The sequence below is a fragment of the Podarcis vaucheri genome (genome assembly GCF_965113315.1).
Source record: "Podarcis vaucheri genome assembly, chromosome: 4".
Lineage (NCBI taxonomy): Eukaryota > Metazoa > Chordata > Lepidosauria > Squamata > Lacertidae > Podarcis > Podarcis vaucheri.
The window spans coordinates 89,780,100-89,804,018 of NC_138762.1; the positions used below are offsets into that span (position 1 = coordinate 89,780,100).

The 23,919-nt window shown below is 45.5% G+C and overlaps 1 protein-coding gene and 1 long non-coding RNA gene across 3 annotated transcripts in view; one reads left to right on the plus strand and one right to left on the minus strand.

Moving 5' to 3' along the window:
- Positions 1-4,689: 4,689 nt before the first annotated feature.
- Positions 4,690-7,896, minus strand: LOC309531807 (uncharacterized protein). 2 transcript variants are annotated; one of them, XM_082221517.1, is made up of 10 exons: positions 7,516-7,896; positions 6,799-6,875; positions 6,373-6,404; positions 6,121-6,237; positions 5,914-5,993; positions 5,676-5,769; positions 5,486-5,569; positions 5,294-5,398; positions 5,111-5,162; positions 4,690-4,906 (listed from the first exon to the last, which is right to left on the minus strand). In XM_082221517.1, the coding sequence occupies exons 1-10, from the start codon at positions 7,524-7,526 to the stop codon at positions 4,881-4,883; spliced, it is 678 nt and encodes a 225-aa protein (XP_082077643.1). In that variant the 5' UTR covers positions 7,527-7,896; the 3' UTR covers positions 4,690-4,880. The 2 variants fall into 2 exon arrangements, with proteins under 2 accessions (XP_082077643.1, XP_082077644.1); XM_082221518.1 differs by lacking the exon at positions 5,111-5,162.
- Positions 7,897-8,038: 142 nt separating this feature from the next.
- The window catches only part of LOC309530242, a 32,601-nt gene continuing 16,720 nt past the window's right edge, over positions 8,039-23,919 (plus strand). The window contains exons 1-2 of the long non-coding RNA XR_014218718.1: positions 8,039-8,809; positions 16,389-16,497. This is a non-coding gene — a long non-coding RNA (uncharacterized lncRNA). The remainder of the gene's footprint in view (positions 8,810-16,388; positions 16,498-23,919) is intronic.

The window sequence follows — 23,919 nt, forward strand, 5'->3', positions numbered from 1 at the left end:
TCGTAAAAGGAACAGTGGGGCAAAAGCTTTATTAGAAATATTTGTGTGTGTGTCTGTGTGTCTCTGTGTGTGTAATATTTTACATCTCATGCACACATAGTAAACTAAAAAGGCCTGTTTCCAGTGACTGAGACCAGCAGCGTAGCTATCCCATGGGGGCAGGGTGAACTGCGTGGCACCTCTCTGCCACCTCTCTCTCAGCTGTAGGGCAGCTGAAGGAGAGGCGGAGGGCAGATGCAAGTCCCATGCTGCCGTTTCAGGCAGCACGGAGCCTACAGGCCCCCAAGCCACCATGTCACTCCCAGGAGAGATGCGTGGCTCGGGCACGTTCAGGCCCCATGGTAAGTGCCAGCCCCTGCAGTGTGGCGCCCAGTGCCAGCCGCATTTTGTTACATTTGTTGACTGAACTAAAAAGTTTAGTGAACCCATTTTTTAAAACAAACACAAACAAACAAACAAACAAACAAATAAACAAACAAACAAACCAAAACTCATATTTTTGTCACTCCCCTCCGTGATGACACCTGGGGTCATCTGCACTCCCCTTCCTCCGCCACTGGCTCTTCTTGTATGCTAGGTAAGTGGGGTATCACTTATCAGCACAGGAGCTTGTTTCTTGCAGTTGTACTCACACAGCACCTCAGCTTCCTGCACTCCACATCAACAGCAGGCTGCAAAATAGCGAAATGAAGTAAACAATTTCATTCATAAGAAATTCCCACCGTGGAAAAAAGGTTTTAAGTGCTTATGCTCACAGTGTTAAGCAAATAAACTAGAAAATAACACTTGCAGCTGTAGGTATCTTATTTTTCCATCTTTTTAATAATTTTAATATGTGGGATGGGTGACAATAAATTTTCCACGCCGAGTACCACCTGACCTTGCTATGCCACTGCCCCTCAGCTCTTCAGTTAGGCTCTGAGTGCAAAGCCAGCCCTTCTCCTTGCCTCTTTTCCCAGCAGCATCCCCTTGCCTCAGGCCTCTAAGAAAGAGAATTTGGGGTTTCAGTTGCCTCCAGTCTCTGGTTCATTCCCCCCCCAACCTGGACAAATACAGATGCCTTCCCTGGGGAGTCTCTCCTTGCCTTGGGAAAAGGCGGGCGGCAGCACCTAGTAAACTGGGTGGCAAGCTAGACTCTGGCCTGACTCACTGCAGGACAGTTTGGGAGGGAAGGGGAGACAAGCCGCCACATCATACAACCATATGTCTGGCAACGAAAATCCACCTCTTTATTTTATATCTATTAAAATTTTATATTTAATTCTCAGTTTCTTCCCTTGCCAGACAAGGCTGCTCTGAGCCTGGTTTTGGCTGGGGAGGGCGGGGTATAAATAAAAAGTTGTTGTTGTTTAAACCTAGAAACATATTTTTGCCATTCTTTGAAGCACCTTGTTCTGCCTACTATTGGAGTGGTTTGAAAGAAAAATAGAATTTGGGGCAAAATATATTCATTTTTATAACTAAAATTCTTCCCATTAGAGAGAGTTTCATTCTTCCCCGTAACTCAAGGTTTTTTCTTACATCTTTTCATGTCTTTACATAATTGTCTTGAAATATATTGGAGTTTTTCAGAAACTCAATATGGAGGTCGGATGGCCAAAGTATTGGGAAATCTTGGAACAGGAGGGAGACAAATTGAGATTGCAAAGTTATGAGAAAATGAAACATAAAGTACAAGATTGGCTTCAATATCATCAAATAATGGAGTTTTTCAAACAGGACAGAAAAATTGGTTTTCAGGTGGAAAAATCAAAATTAGAGACAGAATTGTTAGAACCCAACACTAAGAATTTATCAAGAATGTATAATTTGCTGCTGAAATGGAATACACAGGATGAGACAGTTAAATCGGCTATGATTAAGTGGGCACAGGACATTGGTCATAATATTATGTCTGCTGACTGGGAATGGTTATGGAACACCGGTATTAAATTCACGGCATGTAATGCCTTAAAGGAAAATATTATGAAAATGGTTTACAGGTGGTACATGACCCCAGTCAAGCTCGCAAAAATTTATCATTTGCCTGATAATAAGTGTTGGAAATGTAAAGAGACTGAAGGTACCTTCTATCACCTTTGGTGGACATGCCCGAAGATCAAGGCCTTCTGGGAAATGATTTATAATGAAATGAAAAAGGTACTTAAATGTACTTTTCCTAAAAAACCAGAGGCCTTTCTCTTGGGCATTGTCGGCCAATCAGTGTCAAAGAGGGATAGAACTTTTTTTATGTATGCTACAACAGCAGCAAGAATACTCATCGCAAAGTATTGGAAGACACAAGATCTACCCACTCTGGAAGAATGGCAGATGAAAGTGATGGACTATATGACACTGGCTGAGATGACAGGCAGAATCCGTGATCAGGGAAAAGAGACGGCGGAAGAAGAATGGAGAAAATTTAAAAATTATCTTAAGGACTATTACAAACTTGATGAAGGTTAGAATGTTGTGGTTTTCAGGAATAAAGGGATACAGTGACATAAGGTCAGAATACAGAAAAGACTAAGATGATAGAGGTTGGAAAGGAATAATTGGGAGTTGCTATAAAATTATGGACATTGGGATGCAGAAAGGGGGGTATGGGGGAGTCCCGCAAAAGAAGTTTATGAAAAAAATGTTATGAAATTATATGTGTTTGTATGTCTTTTTAAGTGTTTGTTTGTTTTTAAAAATTTTGTAAAACCAATAAAAATTTTATAAAAACAAAAAAAGAAATATATTGGAGTTTTTCACTGTTAACCATATTTCTAGATACTTCACCTTTTTCTCAGTTGTCAGCCCACTGGCCATCTGCCAATCTTTTTTTGCCTGTGCATCCATATTTTTCACCAAAACCTTAGTTTTGGTTGTTTTAAGATCTACACTTTTTTAATAAGATTTTTTATTAGGAATTGTAACATAACATTTTATCAATAAAACATATCATCCTCATTTCCCCCCTCTATTTTCCCCTTCCCCAAAATAGAAACCCCCCCTCCCGCCACCCCCCAAACTTCCCTCAGCTCCTCTCTCTGGTTTTTCCATACTTAGAATTTTCTGCATATTATAAAATTGTAAAAATCCTTAACCTATCTGTCTATATGTTATTAATAATAAATTTGTGAATGTTTATTCAAAACCTGCCAAGGAGTCCAGTTCATTTTGTTGTTTATTTAAATACTTTGTAAAAGGTTCCCATTCTTCTTTAAAGTCACAATTGTCCTTATCACGTCGTCTGTATGTTAATTTCACCAATTCCGTATAGTCCATCATTTTCTCTTGCTACAGTTCTTCAGTCAGGGTTTCTTCATTCTTCCATCCTTGTGCTATTAAGACTCTTGCCGCCGTTCTCACGTATATAAAGATATTCTTAAATTTCCTTGGCAGGTCTTTCCCTAAAATCCCTAACAAAAATGCTTCAGGTTTTTTGACAAATGTTAATTGGAACATTTTCTTCAACTCATTATATATCATTTCCCAAAGTTTTCTAATTTTACTGCAATCCCACCACATATGGTAAAAAGTCCCTTCTTTTTCCTTACATTTCCAATACATGTTTGAACTGGTTTTATACATTCTTCCTATCTGTACTGGTGTTGCATACCATCTATACATCATTTTCATATACCGTATTTTTTGCACCATAACACTCACTTTTTTCCTCCTAGAAAGTAAGGGGAAATGTCTGTGCGTGTTATGGAGAGAATGCCTACGGGTGGCATGCCTACGGATTTTCCTCCTCTAAAAACTACGTGCGTGCTATGGTCGGGTGCGTGTTATAGAGCGAAAAATACAGTGATTTTCTTTCAACAGAGAGCAATCTGTAAATTTTAAATCAGTTTTCCATAATCTTTCCCAGTCTTCAAACATTATATTGTGACCTATATCCTGTGCCCATTTAATCATTACTGATTTCACCTCTTCATCTTTTTTCCCCCCATTCTACATCCACCTTTCAGCAGCTTCACCTTCCCTTCTACAATTTCCTTTTGGAATCTGCATGTCGTATAGCTAAATCCTTTCTTGTTATCTTCTTTGTATATTTCATGTAGTTGCCAATAATGTAACCAACTCTGAAAATGGTCATAACTTAGGTACACTTCTCAATGGTTCTTCTACAGAAAACACCACATCAACCACAAAGGCTTTTATCTTATAATTCCCTTGGCCCACCGATATCCCCTTTATGTCAGAATTATTTCTTATCCTCTGCACCAACACCTCTAGGGCTGATCTAGATTGAAGCAGTGATAGGGGGCATTCTTGCCTTGTCCCCTTCTACACCTTACATTTTTCCTGTAATGGCATTATTTACAATCAGGTTTGCAGTTTGATCTGTATAAATTGCCTTAATTCTTTTGAGGAAAATGACTCCTAATTCCATTTCCCCCCTAATAACTTAATCATAAATGACCAAAACCAAAAAGAAATCCAATAGGGACTAATCTAAGGTTCTGCACTTTGGCAGGAAGAACCAGCTGCACCAATATAAGATGAGGGATACCTGGTTTGCTAGTAGTACATGGGAAAAGGATCAAGGGATCTTAGTGGACCACAAGCTTAACATGAGTCAACCCAAGAGTGGTGCAGCAGCAAAAAATGCTCATGCTATTTCAACAACAGAAAAGAAGACAATAAAACAATGAAATTCAAAATAGTAACAATTTATTGCACGTTTATTCAAAATCCATTAAAAATGAACTTTCTTTCTTTCTTTCTTTCTTTCTTTCTTTCTTTCTTTCTTTCTTTCCTTCTTGTTCTGCCCAAACTCAGTCCATATTTCATGGCTGCTTAAATCATCTGTCCCCCTCCTGATTCTCAGTGAGTGCCTCTTCTTCTGCCAGTCTTTGGCCAGTTGAGATGTCCAAATAGATCAGCAATTTATTCAAGGAGGAAAATCACAGCTCCTCAATGATGATGTCATCTGGATGGAAAAGCATGAAAAAGAGAGAAAATCAGTTCAGTCCTCTCCGCTTCTTGTAGCTGGAGTCAGTCTGGGTGCTTCCCTCCCAGGCCAGGTGGTAAAGGCCTGCCAGGTCCTGCAGGACTCCCAGCAAGAAGACCTGGGAGGTGTGTCTTGGGCAAACAAGGGACAGGGAGTTCACTGTCCCCAAGGTGTGGGACTTACCTTCTTTCATATTATTCTTGAAACAAGCCAGCTCCGGACGAATTACTGTGTTCTGCAGAGGAAAGACAAATATGAGTCAGTTGACACTATGAACCCCACCCTGGATGGGTGTAAGAGAAGCAGCCCCACCCAGGAAGGATGGAAACAACCAAAGAACTGAATACAGGAAGGCAAAATACTTACTCTTAGGTTCGGGAATCTTCGTGAAAGGGCCAGCAGCAGGGATATACTGCTGGCCCCTAATTTCCTTTGCTCTTCACTCCCCAAAAGGGCGTAATATCGGAGGTCCTGCGGGATGAAAGAAATGGGACAGTTAGTTGGGTAAGGGACGGGGGGCAACCCTAAAACCACTCCTGATGCTGTCAGGATACTTACGGTAAGCAACTGGAGGAGGGTGCCAGTATTCGGGGCTTCTAGGAGGAGACCCCCCAGCAGGCTCTGGAATGGCCTCTTCAGTTCCTGTGGGAAAAGAGAGAAGAGAGGTTGAGTGCTACTGGGTTAAATTTTGTAAGAGTGTAAAAAGAATAAAGAGCTGTGCAAAGAGAAGTTAAAGCAGAGGACATACCTCTTTGTCCTCCTCTGCGCTCCCCAGAACTGCCTCTGCTGTTCTATGGAGGATCGCACTCACCATAGAGGGGCTGAAGTGGGGTCTCATAAAACTGGAGAGAGAAAGGGAAGGGGTTAGACACTGCCTCTTCCAAGTCTCCCTTGACCCTTCTCCCTCCTGCTTGACTTGCCCACCCAAAGCTCCCCCTGGAGTTCTGTCCCCCTGCAGCCCTGCCCTCCCCAAAGACCCCACTCACCTCAACTGCTGGAGGGCCTCGAAGGCCAGGGCCAGGCTCAGGGGGCGATCCCTGAAGTACTCCAAGTGCCCGAGGATGTTCTAGAAGAGAGCAGAGGAGGAAAGTCAGCTCTTTCCGGGAGTCTCCAGAGGACGGCTCCAACCCCAAACGCCAGCCCCTCTCTGCCCCTCCCTCCCCATGGGGTCCCTCACATCACCCATCACTCACCAGAATGGCTTTGGCTGTCTCCTCCTTGGAGTACTTCAGGGTTCGGAGCCCCCTGAGCCGAGCTGCCTGGCAGTCCTGGATGATGCCCAGAAGCTGGAGCTGATCTTTGTCCAGCAGCTGAAAGGCAAAAGTCAGGCTGTCAGTTCCTTGTGGGGGGAGGGCTCCTCCACATCTGAGAGTGCAGAGTGGAGTGCAAGAGGGGGGGCAGGTCTGAGGGATCCCCTCCCTGTTCTCGTTTTATCCAATACTCACCGCAACGGAAGGGATGTGGATTCCCAGCACATCTGCAAAGTGAAGGACATGGGGACAGGTGAGTTCCTCCCTGAGCCCTTGCAAGGCTTTTCCAAGAGTTTTCTCCTGGATTCAAGTCCTACTACAAGAGAGGGACACTCCAGGCCTTGGGGGCCAATCCTGACCTCCTGCCCCCAGAACATGGCTCCCCAGGGAACGTGCCCCTCCCGCTGACAACTGCCCCCCTGCCTTACCCCACAGCCCAGCCCCCCGATTCTCCCATCAGACTCCACAAAACGGGGTGGTTGCTGGGGGGAGGGGGTTCCAGATTCTGTCGCAGATAGGCGGGTTGGATCCAGCCGTCTGGCTCTGTGCATCTTTTTACTAGATGCCCCCCTAGCCCATTCCTGCCCTCCTCCATCCCCAAAAGGAGGGCCACTTGCTCACCCGACACCGCAGGCTGCTCCAGGACTTCTAGGGGGGCCACCTTCTTGCAGCTGATCAGCCGCCTTAAGCGCCTGAACCTAGAAGAGATGAGCAGAGAGAGCGACTCAGAAGCCGGTAGTTCCAATTCAGGGTGTGTGTGTGAGAGAGAGAGGAGGGGCGTCTGGCCCAATTCCTGCCATCTCTCTGCAGTTCTGTGACCTGAAAGGGCATCAGCAGAGCTGGAAACAGGCAGCCCAGAGCACAAATGGCTGGCAGAGAGAGAAAGGAGGCCCCAAGTGCTATGGGTTCAAGAGCTCCAACCCAAAGGAAAGACAAGCATTGCCAGCTGTTAAAGGGCTGCTCTGCCTCGTCTTCTTAGGACAGCCCTGCCCTTCCTTGGTGAGGGAGGAGACCCCTAGGAGGGTCCTCCAAGCATCAAGGTGTCCCAGAAAAGGAGCAGAACATGAGGAAGAGGGTGGAGTCTTTCTTGGAGCCAGAGAGACCCCCAGGAAGGGGGAGAAGGCCAATGTTGTAGGGCAGCTGGAGAGATGCAAAATGGAGCCAGGCAGAGGTGTAGTGGTTGGAGGGCTGGACTGGGAGGAGCTGGGAGAGCAGGGTTCAAATCTCCACTCAGCCATGAAGCTCCCTGGTACACCAGAGAGCCAAAGCTGTGGAGGGGACCCAGGACTCACACCCCGCCCCCAGGAGACCAAGAGAAAGCAAAGGAATGGTACTTACAGCTTGCACATCTTCTTGATGAAAAATCCGCCCCTCCTGTCTAAGCTAACTACCTATCTAAAATTCCCACCCAAGCCTGACCCCAAACTCTGATCCCACCCCCAAACCCAGCCCTAACGCTAAACCTAACCCCCACTCTAACCTTACACTTACCCCTAACTATTCTTCTATAAACAAAAGAAATATATTCAAAAATGTGCACAACTGCTCGCAAATGCACACAAATATGCGCAAATATGCACAAATGCGTGCAAACACACACAAAAGCGCACAAATACACACAAATATGCGCAAATACGCACAAATGCGTGCAAATACGCACAAATGCGTGCAAATATGTGCAGATGCACACAAATATGCACAAATGTGTGCAAATGTGCACAAATATGCACAAATGCACACAAATATGCAAAAAATAAAAAATAAAAAATAAAAGAAATAAAAAATAAAAAATAAAAACAAACAAATAATAAAAATAAAATAAAAATAAAAATAAAAAGTAAAAAATAAAAGTGTTAAAATAAAAAAGGTAAAATAAGAAATAAAATAAAAAATAAATAAAATTAAATGAATCAAATAAAAGTATTAAATAAAATAAAAAGAAAAATAGCAAGCAAACCTCTCCTCTTCTACAACCACCACCACCACCACCACCACCACTACCTCTCTCTCCTGACTCTCCTCACTAACCCACAATGGCCGCCTGCAAGTCAGAGGCTTTTAAGGGAAGAGCAAGAGATGTCACAAAGGAGGGCATGTCTTTGTCACCATGGCAACCCCTCCACCTGGACCAGGCCCCTCCTGAGAGGTGATGCTTATCTGTCAAAACTTGGAGGCACCTTCTGTTCCGCCTGCAGCTGGGCTGTATCTTCTATCCACAGATTCACATTGGCATTTCACATCCTTCTTTCTGCAGCCCCATTTCCAAAGGGAGACCACCTCCACATCCTTCAAGGCAGGCTAGGGGTCTCCATAGTGCAGGATCGAACCATCTGCTTTGCATGCATGCAGGCCTTCTGTCCTGGGAATGCCCCCCCCATTCGAAACCCTGGATAGCTGCTGCCAGTCAGTGCAGGCTAGTTGAAGAAGGATATTGAGCAGCTGGAAGGTGAGCAGAGGAGGGCGACCAGGATGGTGAAGGGTCTGGAAACCAAGCCTGATGAGGAACAGTTGAGGCAGCTGGGTATGTTTAGCCTGGAGAAGAGGAGAGAGGAGAGCCATCTTCCAATATCTGAGGGCTACAAGAGGGAGCAAGGTGAGATGTGCTGCCGCTGCAGTTTTGAAGAGTTAAAAGGTACGTTTCCCTATTTTGCCACATCCTGGTATATTATAGGTTGCTTCCAGACAGGTTTTTATTGTGGGATTGGCACTGCTCTCGCATACACCCCCATGACATCAGCATCAAAATGCTAGGCTGTGTTTCATTCCTTTTATATTCAGTTTCACAGTTTTCACAGAAAACCAGACAAGTAAAAAACAAACAAAAACAAGAACCCTGCTGCCAATGTCCCATTTGCAATTTCTGAATGGCCAGTTTACAATATGAAGTCCCCAGCTGGAAGCACCCACAGACACTTCAGTTGCCGCACAACTGGGGTGGGGATAGGGCAGGATGCAATCATATTGTGCATTTCAAATGTTTGTGCATAGCACTAGCAAAGGTGCAAGATCCTGCTGGTGGGTAAATACGTATTGGAAGGTATATGCTTGAGGGTTTCCTATAGACATCTAGCTGGCCACTGTGAGAACAGGATTCTGTTCCAGATGGGATTCAGCAGGACTCTTCTCAGTGGCATAGCTAGCCGCTCGGGTGCCGGGTGTGGTGCTCGCATCCTGCAGCCGGGGGTGGGACAAGCAGCCCAATGGGGGCAGGGCAAGCCACCCATGGGGCCAGGGAGCACTGTGTGGAGCCTCTCTGCCGCCTCCCCATCGGCTGTAGGGTGGCTGAAGGAGAGGCAGAGGGCAGATGCAAGTCCCATGCTGCCGTTTCAGGCAGCGCGGAGACTGCAGGCCCCCAAGCCACCATGTCACTCCCAGGAGAGACGCGTGGCTTGGGCACACTGCAGGCCCTGCGGTAAGTTCCGGCCTCTGCAGTGTGATATCCAGTACCAGCCACATTTTGTTACGTTTCTTGACTGAACTAAAAAGTTTCGTGAGCCCATTTTTTTTCAAAAAAAGAAAAGAAAAGAAAACCTCATATTTTTTTCACCCTCCTTAGTGATGACACCTGGGGCAACCCCCACCCCCACACCCCCTTCCTCCGCCACTGACTGAGACAGTTTATTATACCCATACAAAGGTGACCATATACTTTCAGAATTACTAACCAGTCCTTCTTTTGACATTTCAACTTTTGAGTCAGAAATTGAACATGACTAATGCATTGATGTCCTTGGTTGAAGGTCATCCCTACATGCTCAGATGTGATTTTCTCTTTCCTTACATAGTCTCATGTTCAAAGTCTTTGAAAAGCTGTTAAATCGAAGTCCAATCCACATCCTCATTTAGAATGCCGAATAAAACAAAGCCACTTCCTGCAAAAATCAGGAGGGACAGCTCTGTGGGAAGACCTGCTGGGATGAGCAGTTTATGATGTTGTGGATCTCAGCGGGCTGATTTCCAGCTCAGCTGGTGTTAAGCCCCCAATCCCCAGCTCAGCTGAAGATATGCCAGCATAACTTGCTCATCCCAGCTCAGCCATAGCTCAGCTGGTGAGTTGAAACTGATGGAGCCATTTATGGTGTAAGCCATGGGTAGGCAAACTAAGGCCCAGGGGCCCGATCAGGCCCAATCACCTTCTAAATCTGTGCTACAGGTATTCCGGGAATCAGCATGTTTTTACATGAGTAAAATGTGTCCTTTTATTTAAAATGCATCTCTGGGTTATTTGTGGGGCATAGGAATTTGTTCATTTTTTTCTTCTTCAAAATATAGCCTGGCCCCCACAAGGTCTGAGGGACAATGGACTGGCCCCCTGCTGAAAACGTTTGCTGACCCCTGGTGTAAGCAGTGGTGTAATGGGGGGGGGAGCCTCAGGAGATGTTGCACCGGGCCCAAAATTGCTAGGGGGCACAAAATTTCAACACCTGGCGCTACCTGAATGCAGCCGCATGCTTCTATTGCTGGGCTCTGTTGAAAATGGCTTCTCCATGCGAACCGGGAAGTGACCTCTCCAGACAATGGAACAACTCTTCTTTTCTTATCTCAGTGGCTGCAAGCTCCTGGGTGATGCGGACGCTGTTAGACACTTAAATGCGCGTGCATACTCTGTCGGTTTCCCACCCTCCCACTCACCCCTCCATGCGGTCCTGGGCTCTGACAACCCACGCTACGCCACTGGGTGTAAGTGCACCCAAAAGGGACATTTGGAAGGGAAAGGAGATTTAGGCTGGATCCCAAGCCCGTTCTGCTCAGTCATGTGATCGGGCAACCCAACATAAAACACTATTTTAAAGGTTTCTTTCCCCTCTGCCGTGCTTAGGCAGAGCAACAGCAGAAGCCCTGCTGCTGAATGTGTTACAATGTGGTGTAACTTTACACTAGCTTGCTTTGTGCCAAACTATGGACATAGGATTGACATGTCAAGGGAACTGACACATAGCACACTTTGCAGAGCAGAGAGAGAAGGCAACCCCTGCTAACTTGCAATTAGTCCTTTTAAGGGACACAGGTGGCACTGTGGTCTAAACCACTGAGCCTCTTGGGCTTGCCAATTGGAAGGTTGGCAGTTCGAATCCCTGCAATGGAATGAGCTCCCGTTGCTCAGTCCCAGCACCTGCCAACCTAGCAGATCAAAAGCACACCAGTGCAAGTAGATGAATAGGTGCCACTATGGTGGGAAGGTAAATGATGCTTCTGTGCACTCTGGTTTCCATCATGATGTTCTGTTGCACCAGAAACAGTTTAGTGATGCTGGCCACATGCCCCGAAAGCTGTCTGTGGACAAACGCCGGCTCCCTCGGCCTGAAAGCGAGATGAGCGCTGCAACCCCATAGTCGCCTTTGACTGGACTTAACCACCCAAGGGTCCTTTACCTTACCTTTACTTTTACCTAGTCCCTTTATTAATGAATCAGAACAGAAAACACTGTTCTGGCAGGCTCTGTAAAGGTGCTAAGTCTGACTCCTCTCTTTGCTCTGTGCAGCGGCACCTGCCTGTTTCCCCCTTTTCCTGATCCTCCAAGCTCCCAGTCCATCCCAGCTCTTCCCCTCCTCTGGGGTGCGTCCGGTTGCCCACCACCAGGATCCCAGATCCAAATTCTCTTTCTTTGCACTTTCCCTGAGAGGGCTCTCGGTCAGGCGGTTTCTACCACTCCACCTCACCCAGTCTCTGACAATGCCCTTAGCAATCCTCAATGTATGGGTCAGCCCTCAGTGCATAAGGATTTATTGTGGCAGTTTGCTTGGTCCTGATGAAGGTACTCTACTTTTGCTTGGAGATAATTCTTCTGCTGAACCAATGCAGCCATCTGGAATTTTGTGTGTGTGTGTGTGTGTGTGGTTTATTACAAAACTCCATTTAAGCATTATGAAGTATTTGAATGCTGACATATTTAATAGTACCGGAGATGTTCTCCATGTGTTCATAATCTGCCTGTTGCCCTCAGACATCAGACCTTGAGGGAAGTACACTCTGGCCTCTGCCATTGGCCAGGGAACCAAGGGACCGAGGGAGGCCACAGCCCCTGCCTCCCAGGAAGAACATTATGGCCGGAGGAAGACAAGTCTGTCCCCATCCATCAGGAAGCAATGAGTTTGTTTCCTCCTTGCCTGCCAGAAAGAACACTTGGCTCCAGTTGCAGAGCAGAAAGGAAGTACACTATGGCCCCATCCATCAGCCAGGGGACGAAAGACTGCTGGGTCATTTTCAGTCCCTCCATCCAAGCAAGACCACCAGGGCTGGAAGATCAGCCTGGTCCCAAACTGTATATAAATCCCTGTTTTTGGTTCACCACTTTGTTTCTGGCACTGTCAAACTGTTCTCCTTTCCCCCCTTCTATTCCCCTCCCCTTCTGCGTTTTCTCTTTTTAGATTTGTCAGCCTGCCTCTCCTTCTCCAAGCTTGGTTCTTATTTGGATGGGGTCACTGGAGGCAGGTAACAGGTTTATCCCACTCCTCAGCTGAGTACTCTTTTGCTTTCTCACATGTAAGCAAAGAAGTGAGAACTACAAAGCGTGTTCTCCTTCATGGAGAGCACGTGTTGTGGTGGGGTCTAACAAGACGTCCCACTGTTGCTGGGCAGGAAAGATAAGTTGGCCACCATTGCGATTGGGCTCCTCTTGTCATAGGGGAGAATTTGATGTTGCCATTTTGTGATTGACAGCCATAAGCTTTATATTCCCTGCGCGCAGCATTGAGCTTCCTCTTATCGCTGCGCGCATCGGATCACCCTCCCACCCTCCCTATATTTAGGGTTGTTCGCTTGACCTTACTATGCCTGTCATGGGGTCGTCTGCTTTTGGCACAGGGGCCTGGTAGGAATTATGTTCGTTTGGCTGATTGGCTGGTGCCATTTGGTTTTTGCCTACTGTGTAGCACATCATCACAACTTGTAAGGTTGCGGTTAGGCATTGGTTTTATGAATTGGTTGGTGGAGGGGCATGGATTGGCTGTGCCTGCCCCTCCCATACTGCTGCTACAAGAGTATTGCCATGCTTGTCATGCTTTTGTCTGAATCCTGTCAAGGGGCTAGAGCCAGGCAAGAGCCCCTGGGAGCATTTGGGGAGAGGTGAGGGCATGGTACCCAGCTCCATCTTTCTCCCCAAAATGTTTTCCCTTTCTGACTTTTGCAGGTGTGTGAATGTCAGTCTGTCCCCGTGTGGGGTCAGATAGTCGCAACCAATGCCTCAGCAACCACTGTATTTTAATAAAGTTGTGGCCAAAATTATGCCAAAAACCTTAAACAAAAATTCTGTGTGAATTGTGTTTTATTTGGGGTGGCTTGGGGACCTCAGCACACAACAAAAAGTGTGGATGGCTGTTCAGAGTGCCAGTCAGCCCTAGCCGTTCCACTCCAGGATACTCCATTCCATTCCCTCATTTCTAGGTTTTGTTTCTATAAACAGTCAGTATTTAGTCACCACTGAGTATACCCAGCCCTCATTTGAATGATTTCGGTTCTTTCCCTTACCCTTTAGCTTTGGATGTGCAGCATTCCTGCGCTCATGGCATTGCAATGATTACAAGTCAGTTCCCACGGGGAAGATGGTGAGGCTATATTCCTAATCAGGTTTGAAAATATTTATGCAAATCTGTTTCCCTAGAGCTGTACACAAGCTGCTCAACCTTGCAAGATTTGCTGGAGCTAACCATAAAGAATAAGGTCAGAGCAAAAAAAATAAGAATGTATTGAACATTTCAGGTCCCCTTCTAGAATGAACACATACAACAGAAACTCTCGTATTTTCTTTTGAGAGACAGAGAGAAGTTTGTTCATTCTTGCTGGTGACTGAGCTCACTGCAGGAAGCTAGAAGCAGATCTTGCTTGCCATAAACCCAGTGGTGTTTTCCCCATATAAATAAATGGTTCCCATTCTTTCATATCTGAAATAGGTAAAGTGATGTCCTTGGGGATACTGTACTTTTGAGGGCATGGTGTGTGTGTGTGCGTGTGTGTGTAAATTTGTCTCTGTGCAGAATGCACTGCACCCTCAGGGCTCTTTATGAATTGAAGGCTTTTCTCAAAACACACGTACCGACAATGACATCTTGCTAGTTAAAAAGAAAAAGGCATAGCCATGACACTGAACTCCAGTGTTAATGCTGCAGCTCAGGGAAAGCTCTTTACAGGAGAGAGAGAAAAATGCCTATGAATGGATCTTACCTGAGCTTGCTTATTGCTGCTTGCTCAGCACCTTAGGCAAATATTTGTTTTCTACTGTGGTACATATTTGGCATTGTTTGAGCTAACCCTTCTTTCAGAGTACATACGGTTTTGTAAAAATGCCAATACCTCGCTTTTGAAACACAGTTTATGCAATCTCGGAATGCCATTGCATGCTTGTTTTCCAGCAGGGATATTCATACTTTCATCACCTTATCAGTAGATCGTTCAGGAGAAATTTCTCCTGCGATTCTTTATGCCCCACAAGGTAGGCAGCATGTCATAATCTTAAGTTGCTCAGATCACTAAGGCTGTGATCCTAAGTTTATGCACTAGGAAGAAAATGCATTCTACTTTGCTCAAGGCTGTTTCACAAATTACATGGTAGACAGTTCAAGTTGCCACACCAAGTTTATTCCCATCAGGGAACAGTAACTGAACAGCCACCTGGGTGAGTGTACTTGTCTGTTACACATGTTTTCACAAATGCGATTGTCATATTCATGGCTGCGCTGCCGTTTGTAAGGGAACAAAAGTACAAAATTGGGCCTGAGTGTCTAAACCTGCAAATTACTTTCCCAATGTATAAAAAACAAAGAAGTTTAAATCCACATTTAACATGTGCACACACAAATTTAGAAGGTATATATCAAATACAATCTAAAATCTCAGTGTTATAATCATGGCAATATAAAATTACATCAGAACATCATCTTATATGGCCAGCAAAATGTGGCCAACGATATTGCTATAGACCAAAGATGTTTCAACCCTCGAAGGGTCTTCCCAAATGGTCAAGATGCTTAAATATCAGTGTTGTCACCAAATATGACTTTTAGCTAGTCTGTATAGACCTCATGGACTGAGCCATCTTATCCATAGAAAATGTTCCTGCCCTTTAATAGACCTGAATGTATGTATGCTGTTACATAACTTGTCCGATCATCTGAGATTCAGAGGTTTACTCCAAGATGTCAGCCAGCAAACATGCATTTTTAAATGTGCATGCCATATCAAGAATACTATATTCCCCACCCCCATCCCCAAATAATGTTCAAAACAGAAGCAAGTCTCTTTCTAGTGCATGATAAAGTACATAAAATCTGTCATTTGGCCTGTTCTGCTGAGGCAAGGGATCCCTGAAGAATTGACTCTATGGCCACAGGATTTCCTGCTGCCACCCAGATGTGCCACGAATTCCCTGTTGGGTTTGGGCTGTTTTTTTAAAAAGTAAATTTTACACTAACTAAGGACATACGAAGTAGCATCTGCTCAGTATAGCCTATGTACGCTAGCCTTCCCAAACCTTGCGCTGTCAGGTGCTTTTAGAATACAGTTCCTATCATCCTTGACCATTAACCATGCATTCCCTCCCTCCCACCCCTCTGTGCAGCCCTGGGCACTGGTAACCCACACTATGCCACTGGGCAAAAAGTTGGGGAAGGCTGGTAAATGCTAATTCCCTACTGCTGATTCCCTGAGTGTGGATCAGTGCCACCATCCGCATCTGTAGGGCTGAGTGAACCCAAAGGTTAATTACCAAAAGAGACAAAGAGAACCCTTAGCAGGGGGAGGGGGACACCCAAACAGCCCAATAAGGATGAACATTCAGAGTTGTTCTACAAGATGCTGGCTGAGAATTGGATTGTGGGGTGGGGTGGGGAGATGGAAAATCAGGGCAGAGAGAGGTTTTAATATAGAGTGTCCTGGTTGGTTATATTTTGCTCCAGATCTTACAGAAGGGTGACATGGATATTTTTAAAATAAATAAATAGTAAATCCTCAGGGCATTGCGTAACAATCCCTGCTTAAGCCTCAAAGTGTTTTGTTTGATCATTGGACGTGCTCGAGTCAAATAAAAGTTGCAATATGGCAATGTGGTCAGTAAATGCTGAATCAGGGATTCCAGCCCCATCTTTTTCTCTTTTTTTCCCCAAGGGCAAAATCTGAATATATTTCATGTAAAGGAGTTGAGCTTTGGGGATTATTTATAGGGAATCTACTGAAATATGTATAAGATCCTAATATAGCAATTATATTTTGTCTGCTAGGATGTGGTCAACCACAACTTCTGCCTTGAACTCCAAGCCAACCCTCATGCTAAAGCCATCAGAGAACGTCTATAGCTGGATGAATTTGTGGTAAATATGTGAAGAAAAGGTAGGTCACCTCCAAAGCAATTCAACATCGTGCTGCCATTCATCTGGTAAAGTGGTTGGCTGCGTATATCCAAAGGGCATATGTCAAAGTCAAAATTCACAAACACTTTGAAATTGCATAGCTCTGAATATGCTGCTTCTGTCCTTAAATGCAAGTGTGGAAAACTAGTCTGCTTATTATATATTTGGATAATGAGACACTTGGGCTTCCAGTGAAAGAGATGTAACCCCAAACTTGCTCCTTTAGAGGGAATTCAACCCCACCCAGAACAGGTAACTTGCCAGGTATTAGAAGAGGCCTCACATTAACTTGAGACAAAATTAACATGGAAAACACACTTCCACTGGTAATCATAATTATGCCCAAGAAAAAATTACATATCCTCCAAGTGTCCCTATTTTCCAGGAATGTCCTTGATTTAGAGAAGCCAACCCAGTTTCAGATTTGATCCCAGAATGTCCCACTTTTCCTTAGGATGTGGCTATTTTCATTGGAGAACTGTTGGAGGGTATGGAGTTATCCGATTCCCGAGCCACCTGAAAGCAATCCTGTATAGGGAAGGTTTCTTTTTAATGTTTAATGCTTTCTTGTGTCTTTATATATGTTGGAAGCCACCCAGAGTGTCTGGGGCAGCCCAGTAAGGTGTGTGGGGTATAAAAAGTAAATTACCATTATGGAATGGGACATCCCTATTTTCAGTGGAGAAATGTTGGAGGGTATGAAATTAAACTTTGATTTACTTGTAAAACTCCGTTAATAGAAATCTACCAATTCGCCTCAGTAGAGGAATTTCAGAATCAGTTTAGACTGAGTCTACACAACTTGTAACCCAATGGCTATCAATTGAGTCCTGCCTCCATGTTTCCAGTTGGAAGAAAATAGGAATAAATAAGAGATTGCCTATGCGACAGGCTCAGCTTTATGGCCAGTTTACAAGGTATGCAAATTTGGCTTCAACTGTTGTGTGCAATTTCTGCACAGTGCACCAACAATACCTTCTATTGTTTTGCTGAGGGCTCTGCATTTCATCTTTGACCAGGTGCTTGACTATATTAACAGTTGTGTTTCTATAGTGAAGTAAACATAAGTGCCTGAGGGAATATATATATATATGTGTATATATATATATATATATATATATATCCGTGTCACTTGCAAACACATGGAAAGAAAGATGAAGAACTGCATAGTCCTCCAACTTTCTCCCAATGGATTTACTCCAGGTAGCTTTCAATACAATCAGACATTTGTGCAAAACAGTGAGTAATCTGAGCACAGTTCTACCCATAGACAGATCTGATGCTATCATGTTGTCCATCAATAAATTATGTCGTATTTGTTCATCAGAGACTAGCCTGCCAAGCCCAGAGACGGGTGCTTTTGAGTCCTGACTTCAACTGAAATGCCTGTCTCTGTCAATTATGAATCTATCTTGTAAGCAGGGATGAAATAAATCAGGACGGGTGTCAAGAAAACCGTCTCAGGTCACATTCGCATTTGTGGTGCCAAAGAAACGCCCTCTGTTCCCATCTTTAAACATAAGGCAACACCCCAAAACCACCGGGATGCAAATGCAGGAATTGGCGCACGTATTCCTAGCTGGAATAACGCACATGTCCACACATGTTTCTCCTTTGCAATACAACAATCAACATACTTGAAATTCCACAGGTCAGCTGGTTATGGGAGAGTGTGGGAACTGGAGTCAGCATCGCCTACATCTCCTATTCCATCCAACGTGCAAATCAGTGGGGCTTCAGCTGTTTAAAAACAAGGCTGTATAGGCCTGCAGAGATCACTGTAACTGTTGGACTAGCAACAGCCAACAATGAAGATGGGACAGCCTAGCATCACCTTCCATTCCCTGTTAATGTATTAATACTGGTTTAACTTGTGGTTTGGAGTTGGGTGACACTGATATGCAGAGAACACCCAGCTCTCTCTCTCTCTTTTTCATCTGAACCATGAGTAGTGGTGGAGGCCCCAAATGGGTGCCTGGAGTCGGCTAACTTGGGTGGGGTTGAGGCTAACAAAATAATTGAGATCAAGACAGGTACTGTTGGTGAATTGCTTGGAAGTGGTATTTGACCTGTTCTGGACAAGGTTACACTGCTGCTTGAGGATTAGGTCAGAAGTAGCTTGCCAGATTGCCAGATTGTTAGCTTCCAGGCAGGTGAGTAGCTGTTGTTCACTGGGAGACAGGGGTGAGATGGTGGGAAGGTCAATATAGTGCAGTTGCACCAACAAGATTGACTCTTGTCAGGGCGTTTCCTTATGCCAGCCTCCCTGCACGACGCCCCTCCCAGCAATTCACCTTCTTCTCACATGTCCTTCTCAGGGTAATCCTACATTTGGGTGGTGTGTTTGTGCAGTGGCAAATTGTGCAGAGTGGGACTGGTTCAGTTGCACTGGGTGTGGAGTCTCTGGGGTGCTACCGGGAAGGCCACAACTATGATTTAGAATGGAGTGGCAAAGGGGTGCCACATTTTGGTGTTGCATAGGGTCATCATAAGGGACGCGGGTGGTGCTGTGGGTTAAACCACAGAGCCTAGGACTTGCCAATCAGAAGGTTGGTGATTCGAATCCCCACGATGGGGTGAGCTCTCGTTGCTCAGTCCCTGCTCCTGCCAACCTAGCAGTTCAAAAGCACGTCAAAGTGCAAATAGATAAATAGGTACCGCTCCGGCGGGAGGGTAAACAGCATTTCCGTGCACTGCTCTGGTTCACCAGAAGAGGCTTAGTCATGCTGGCCACATGACCCGGAAGCTGTACGCCGGCTCCCTCGGCCGGTAAAGCGAGATGAGCTCCGCAACCCCAGAGTCAGTCATCACTGGACCTAATGGTCAGGGGTCCCTTTACCTTTACCTTAGGGTCAACATACATCCAGGAAAACCCAGACATGCCCTCTTTTGGGGGGGCAACATGCTTATTTGAGTGGATTTTTACATTTTAAAGGAAATGTTTGGTGTTTGGGGCATGTGGCTTGGGTGGCTGTCAGGGACTGGACTGAAGGGGATGAGCTTGAGGAGGAATGGTGGAGATCATCCCCCCTTCTCCTGAAGCTTCCATAGAAGAGGAAGGCAGTATCGAAGTACAGCAGGCGTCCTCAACCTCAGCCCTCCAAATGTTCCCATCATTGCTGACCACTGGTCCTGCTATCTAGGGATCATGGGAGTTGTAGGCCAAAAACATCTGGAGGGCTGAGGTTGAGGAAGCCTGAATTACAGCATGGTTTGAGGGAGGTCATAGCTCAGAGACAGCTGAACAGAAGAGTTGGGAGGTGTTGGGAGAAGAGAAGGTGGAGACAGAGGCAGAGCAGCCAGCTGACACATTACCACTGGAGAGTATTTCTGACCCCCCTTCTCCCAGAACCCGGCGTTCATCAAGAGTGCAAGAGCAAAGGACTCAGAGACAATTACCCTCTGGAGGCCACCATAAGGGGAACTGCTGTAGCTAGGAAGAGAGGCAGGAGGAGCTCAGTTGGAGCAACTCTTCTTTGTTTTTCTCTGCTTCTTGCTGCTACTGAGGGAGGGATAGAATTCCTCCGAAGCCTGACAGTGCCTTGGGCTTGGGCTGAGACGCAAGTGGCTTGGGTGTGGGCACGGGCTGCTGTTCATGCCATGGCCTCTGTCAGCCCAAGCCGGGGGAAGAGACATATGGGCACGACAGCGGTGGCCTTGCATGCCTTCACCCACACACCTCATTCCCCAGCTCGGGCTGGCAGCGGCTCAGGCTGTCCTCTTCTTTGCTCTTCGAGGTATGGCAACCTTAGGTTGTGCAGGGCGCTGGTTAAATGTGAGACCCCAAAATCTGTCATTGGTGTGTGTGTGTGTGTGTGTGTGTGTGTGTGTGTAAAACAAGTCAGCAGCCACCAAAGAGAGATGATCCATTCAGGAACAGGATGGGGTGAAGGGCTCAGTCCCAACTCCCCTATATGCGTGATAGGCCACCAGACTGAGCATTTGTTATACAGACCAATCCCTCTATGGGGATTTCCTCTTTTGGGCCTTGCCAAATGCACACATGGTATCCATTTGAGTCTGCAGTTCCTGGTGCAGTTAGGGATCTGAGCACATATGGACATAACTGGATCAGGGAAATGGGAGGGATTTGACACGTGTACTACGCTTATGCCAGGATGCAAAGAGTGTGCAGTCAAAAACCCTGGAAAATAGGCTTTTTAAAGGATTTTCAGTTCAACGGAAATGCTGTCAATGCCTTGTAAACATTGAAAACTAAGCTAAAACTCAAACCGCTCCGCTTCGTACTGGAGGGGCACTTATCAATTACATATGCAAACAGAAAATGTTTTCCACTGAAACAGGCTTCTAAATGAGCTTCTATGTCTAGTTGAAAATGAAATCTTTGTAGGTTTTCAGATCTACTGGAGTGAACTAAAATTTTCTGTTCTAATTCATGAAGTCTTTAAAAACCTTGCTCTTAACTTATCAAAATACTTTTAAATATCTGTGGGTCAGTTCCACTAACATGCGAACACAGGCTTCCATTTCCTTACCTCCCTCATTGTGTTTACAGAGAATGCAGTGTAAACTGTGTGTGCGTGTAGTTTGTGTATATGGAGAGAGGAAGAGGCCATCTACAAGTTTGCAATTTACCAGAGTTTAGTCTATGAAGAATGAGCTATAAACAAAGACGGCCAAAGGCCACTTGCTTTGGCCAAGAATGCTTGGGTTTCTGGCTATATTGTTTTCTTGGCCTTCAAGCTTTGTTCTTGCAACATCCCCGCCCTCCTCCAAATAGATGCTCAAACCAAAAATTCTGCACTAGTACCTCTTTATTAGCTATAGCCCCATGTAACATGATCTCTCAATTTATACTCAGAATGAGCATGTTTGTCCAACCAGTTTTCTGATGCATGTATTGCCCAGGGAGGCACATTATGTGACCCATGAGAACAGCAAAAGAACCAGACTGTACAATGCTGATGGGATAAAATCCAGGCCAAATCTTTATTGACAGCAGCAGGCAGGGCAAGGGTTGGCATGGCATGGGGTCCCAAGATCAGTTCATCATTCCACAAGCCCCACGTTGATGGATTGGATCTGCCCCAAACCTGTTCCATGGGAGTCGGCCAGTGTTGAACCTTGCTGTGGTGCAAACTGAGCAAGCAAAGTCTCACTATGTGACCAGGGTGCAGATTCCTACCAGGCAGATATCCCAGCACTGAGCTTCAGTCAATCCTCCATTTAGGCACCTTATGGGAGCTCCTCTATACCAGGGACATTCAATTCCCAAGAGACTGTGATCTACTCCCGGGGAAAAAACCCTAAAAAACTAGCAGTGATATACCGGGGGTTGGGGGCAAAGCCAAACTTCTTGAGCTTTTTTTAGGGGGCAAGCCAAACTTCTTGAGTGCTTTTTTTTGGGGGGGGCGGACATACTTCTGATGCTGCTGGGGGGGGGACATGTCATAAATCGCTTACCAGGTAGTAAACCCAATAGTGATAACTCCGTCTTCTGTATTGGCAATCGTGCGTGAGTGACGGACAGAGCGAGGGGGCCAGGCCAGCTGCTCTCCCCCCCCCCCTGCGGAGGAAAGTCAGCACACGATCAACTATCATCAACCGCTATCACCTGGGGATTGACCTGTCAATTGGGGCCGACTACTTGGACACCCCTGCCCTATACTATGTTGATCTGCCCAATGCCATTTCTGCCCTCATACAAACTACCTTCTTCTGCCTAACAAAGTAAGGCCATAATGTCACTGAGGGAAAGGTGGGAAAAGAGCCAATCAGGTTGAGAGAGGAAAAAATTATTTCTGGCCCTATTAACCAGCGCCCCATAATTTCTCAGTAAAGTCTCTAACCCGAGAGTGGGTGGGCAGGAATCTCTCAAGGCAAAATGGCCTTGACCTCATCCCTTTGCAAGGGCTCGTGGGAAAGCTTTTTTGCCTCTGTCCAGCCCAGTGGATTCCATTCCACCAGCATCAGGTGAATGGAATGATGTACTGATGCTGGAGCCATGACAACTCCAACCTTTCCTGCTGCGGTCAATAAAGATTTCATTCCAACTCCTGGTGTTCTGCCAGTTCATTTGCTGTTCTTCTGGGTCACATATTACTCCTGTCGGGGCAAACACTTTCCCTTCTTGAAGACTGCCCTGTATTTAATAAAATGTGAGAGAGTGGGACTAAAGAGTAAATCTGCCATTTGGTTACTCACTGTTTCTTAAGGTTCAAGAATGAGAGACTGGTGTATGCTAGCCAAATTGGTCCACTTTAAATTTCTGTAGGATTCCCTTGTATATCTTCTCTTTCTCTCAGAAATTCAGCCAAAGTAGAACCCTGTTAACTTCCATTCACTTCCATGGTAGACTAAAGCACATGCTTCATTCCATGCTACTGAAATCTGTGGGACTCAAACATGCTTTATTTTGACTAACTCGTACCCTATACGCTTTAAGCCAGTCCTTTATTCTGTGGCATTTTGCCATTTGGAAAATACTTCCTCAAATATCGTAAATAATATATCAAAACAGGAAAGCCTGTTCCTTATTTGGTGCCATTTCCCTTTCTTCAAAAGCGTTTACCTTACGGCTACATATGTAGACTCTGCATTCGATGGCTTCCAAGATATTTTGGGGGGAGAAATCTCAAAATAACATAATAGGCATTTTTTAAAACATCTGCTGCAGCTGATGTCTTGCGGGGGAACCAATATGTTAACTTGCCCTCTGGTCAATGAGTTCTTAGTGTGCTAAAGAATAATACAGCAGCAGATGTACAATAAGAGCCGGGAGGCTGGAACATTTGGACTTTCGCCTTGTTCGTGGTAAAAGGAAACTAACAGAGGCTGTGTAAATACAACTCACCCTGCGTGGCTCCAATAGAAAGAATATTGCTGTTTTGCCTTTCAAATCATCAACGTAGTCTCTCTCTCTCTCTCTCTCTCTCTCTCTCTCTCTCTCTCTCTCTCTCTCTCTCTCTCTCTCACACACACACACACACACACACACACACACTGTATTTTGATGTTGGCACCATCTCCATTGAAAAAGTAGAATCATAGAATCATAGAATCATAGAATCATAGAGTTGGAAGAGACCACAAGGGCCATCGAGTCCAACCCCCTGCCAAGCAGGAAACACCATCAGAGCACTCCTGACATATGGTTGTCAAGCCTCTGCTTAAAGACCTCCAAAGTAGGAGACTCCACCACACTCCTTGGCAGCAAATTCCACTGTCGAACAGCTCTCACTGTCAGGAAGTTCTTCCTAATGTTTAGGTGGAATCTTCTTTCTTGTAGTTTGGATCCATTGCTCCGTGTCCGCTTCTCCGGAGCAGCAGAAAACAACCTTTCTCCCTCCTCCATGTGACATCCTTTTATATATTTGAACATGGCTATCATATCACCCCTTAACCTCCTCTTCTCCAGGCTAAACATGCCCAGCTCCCTTAG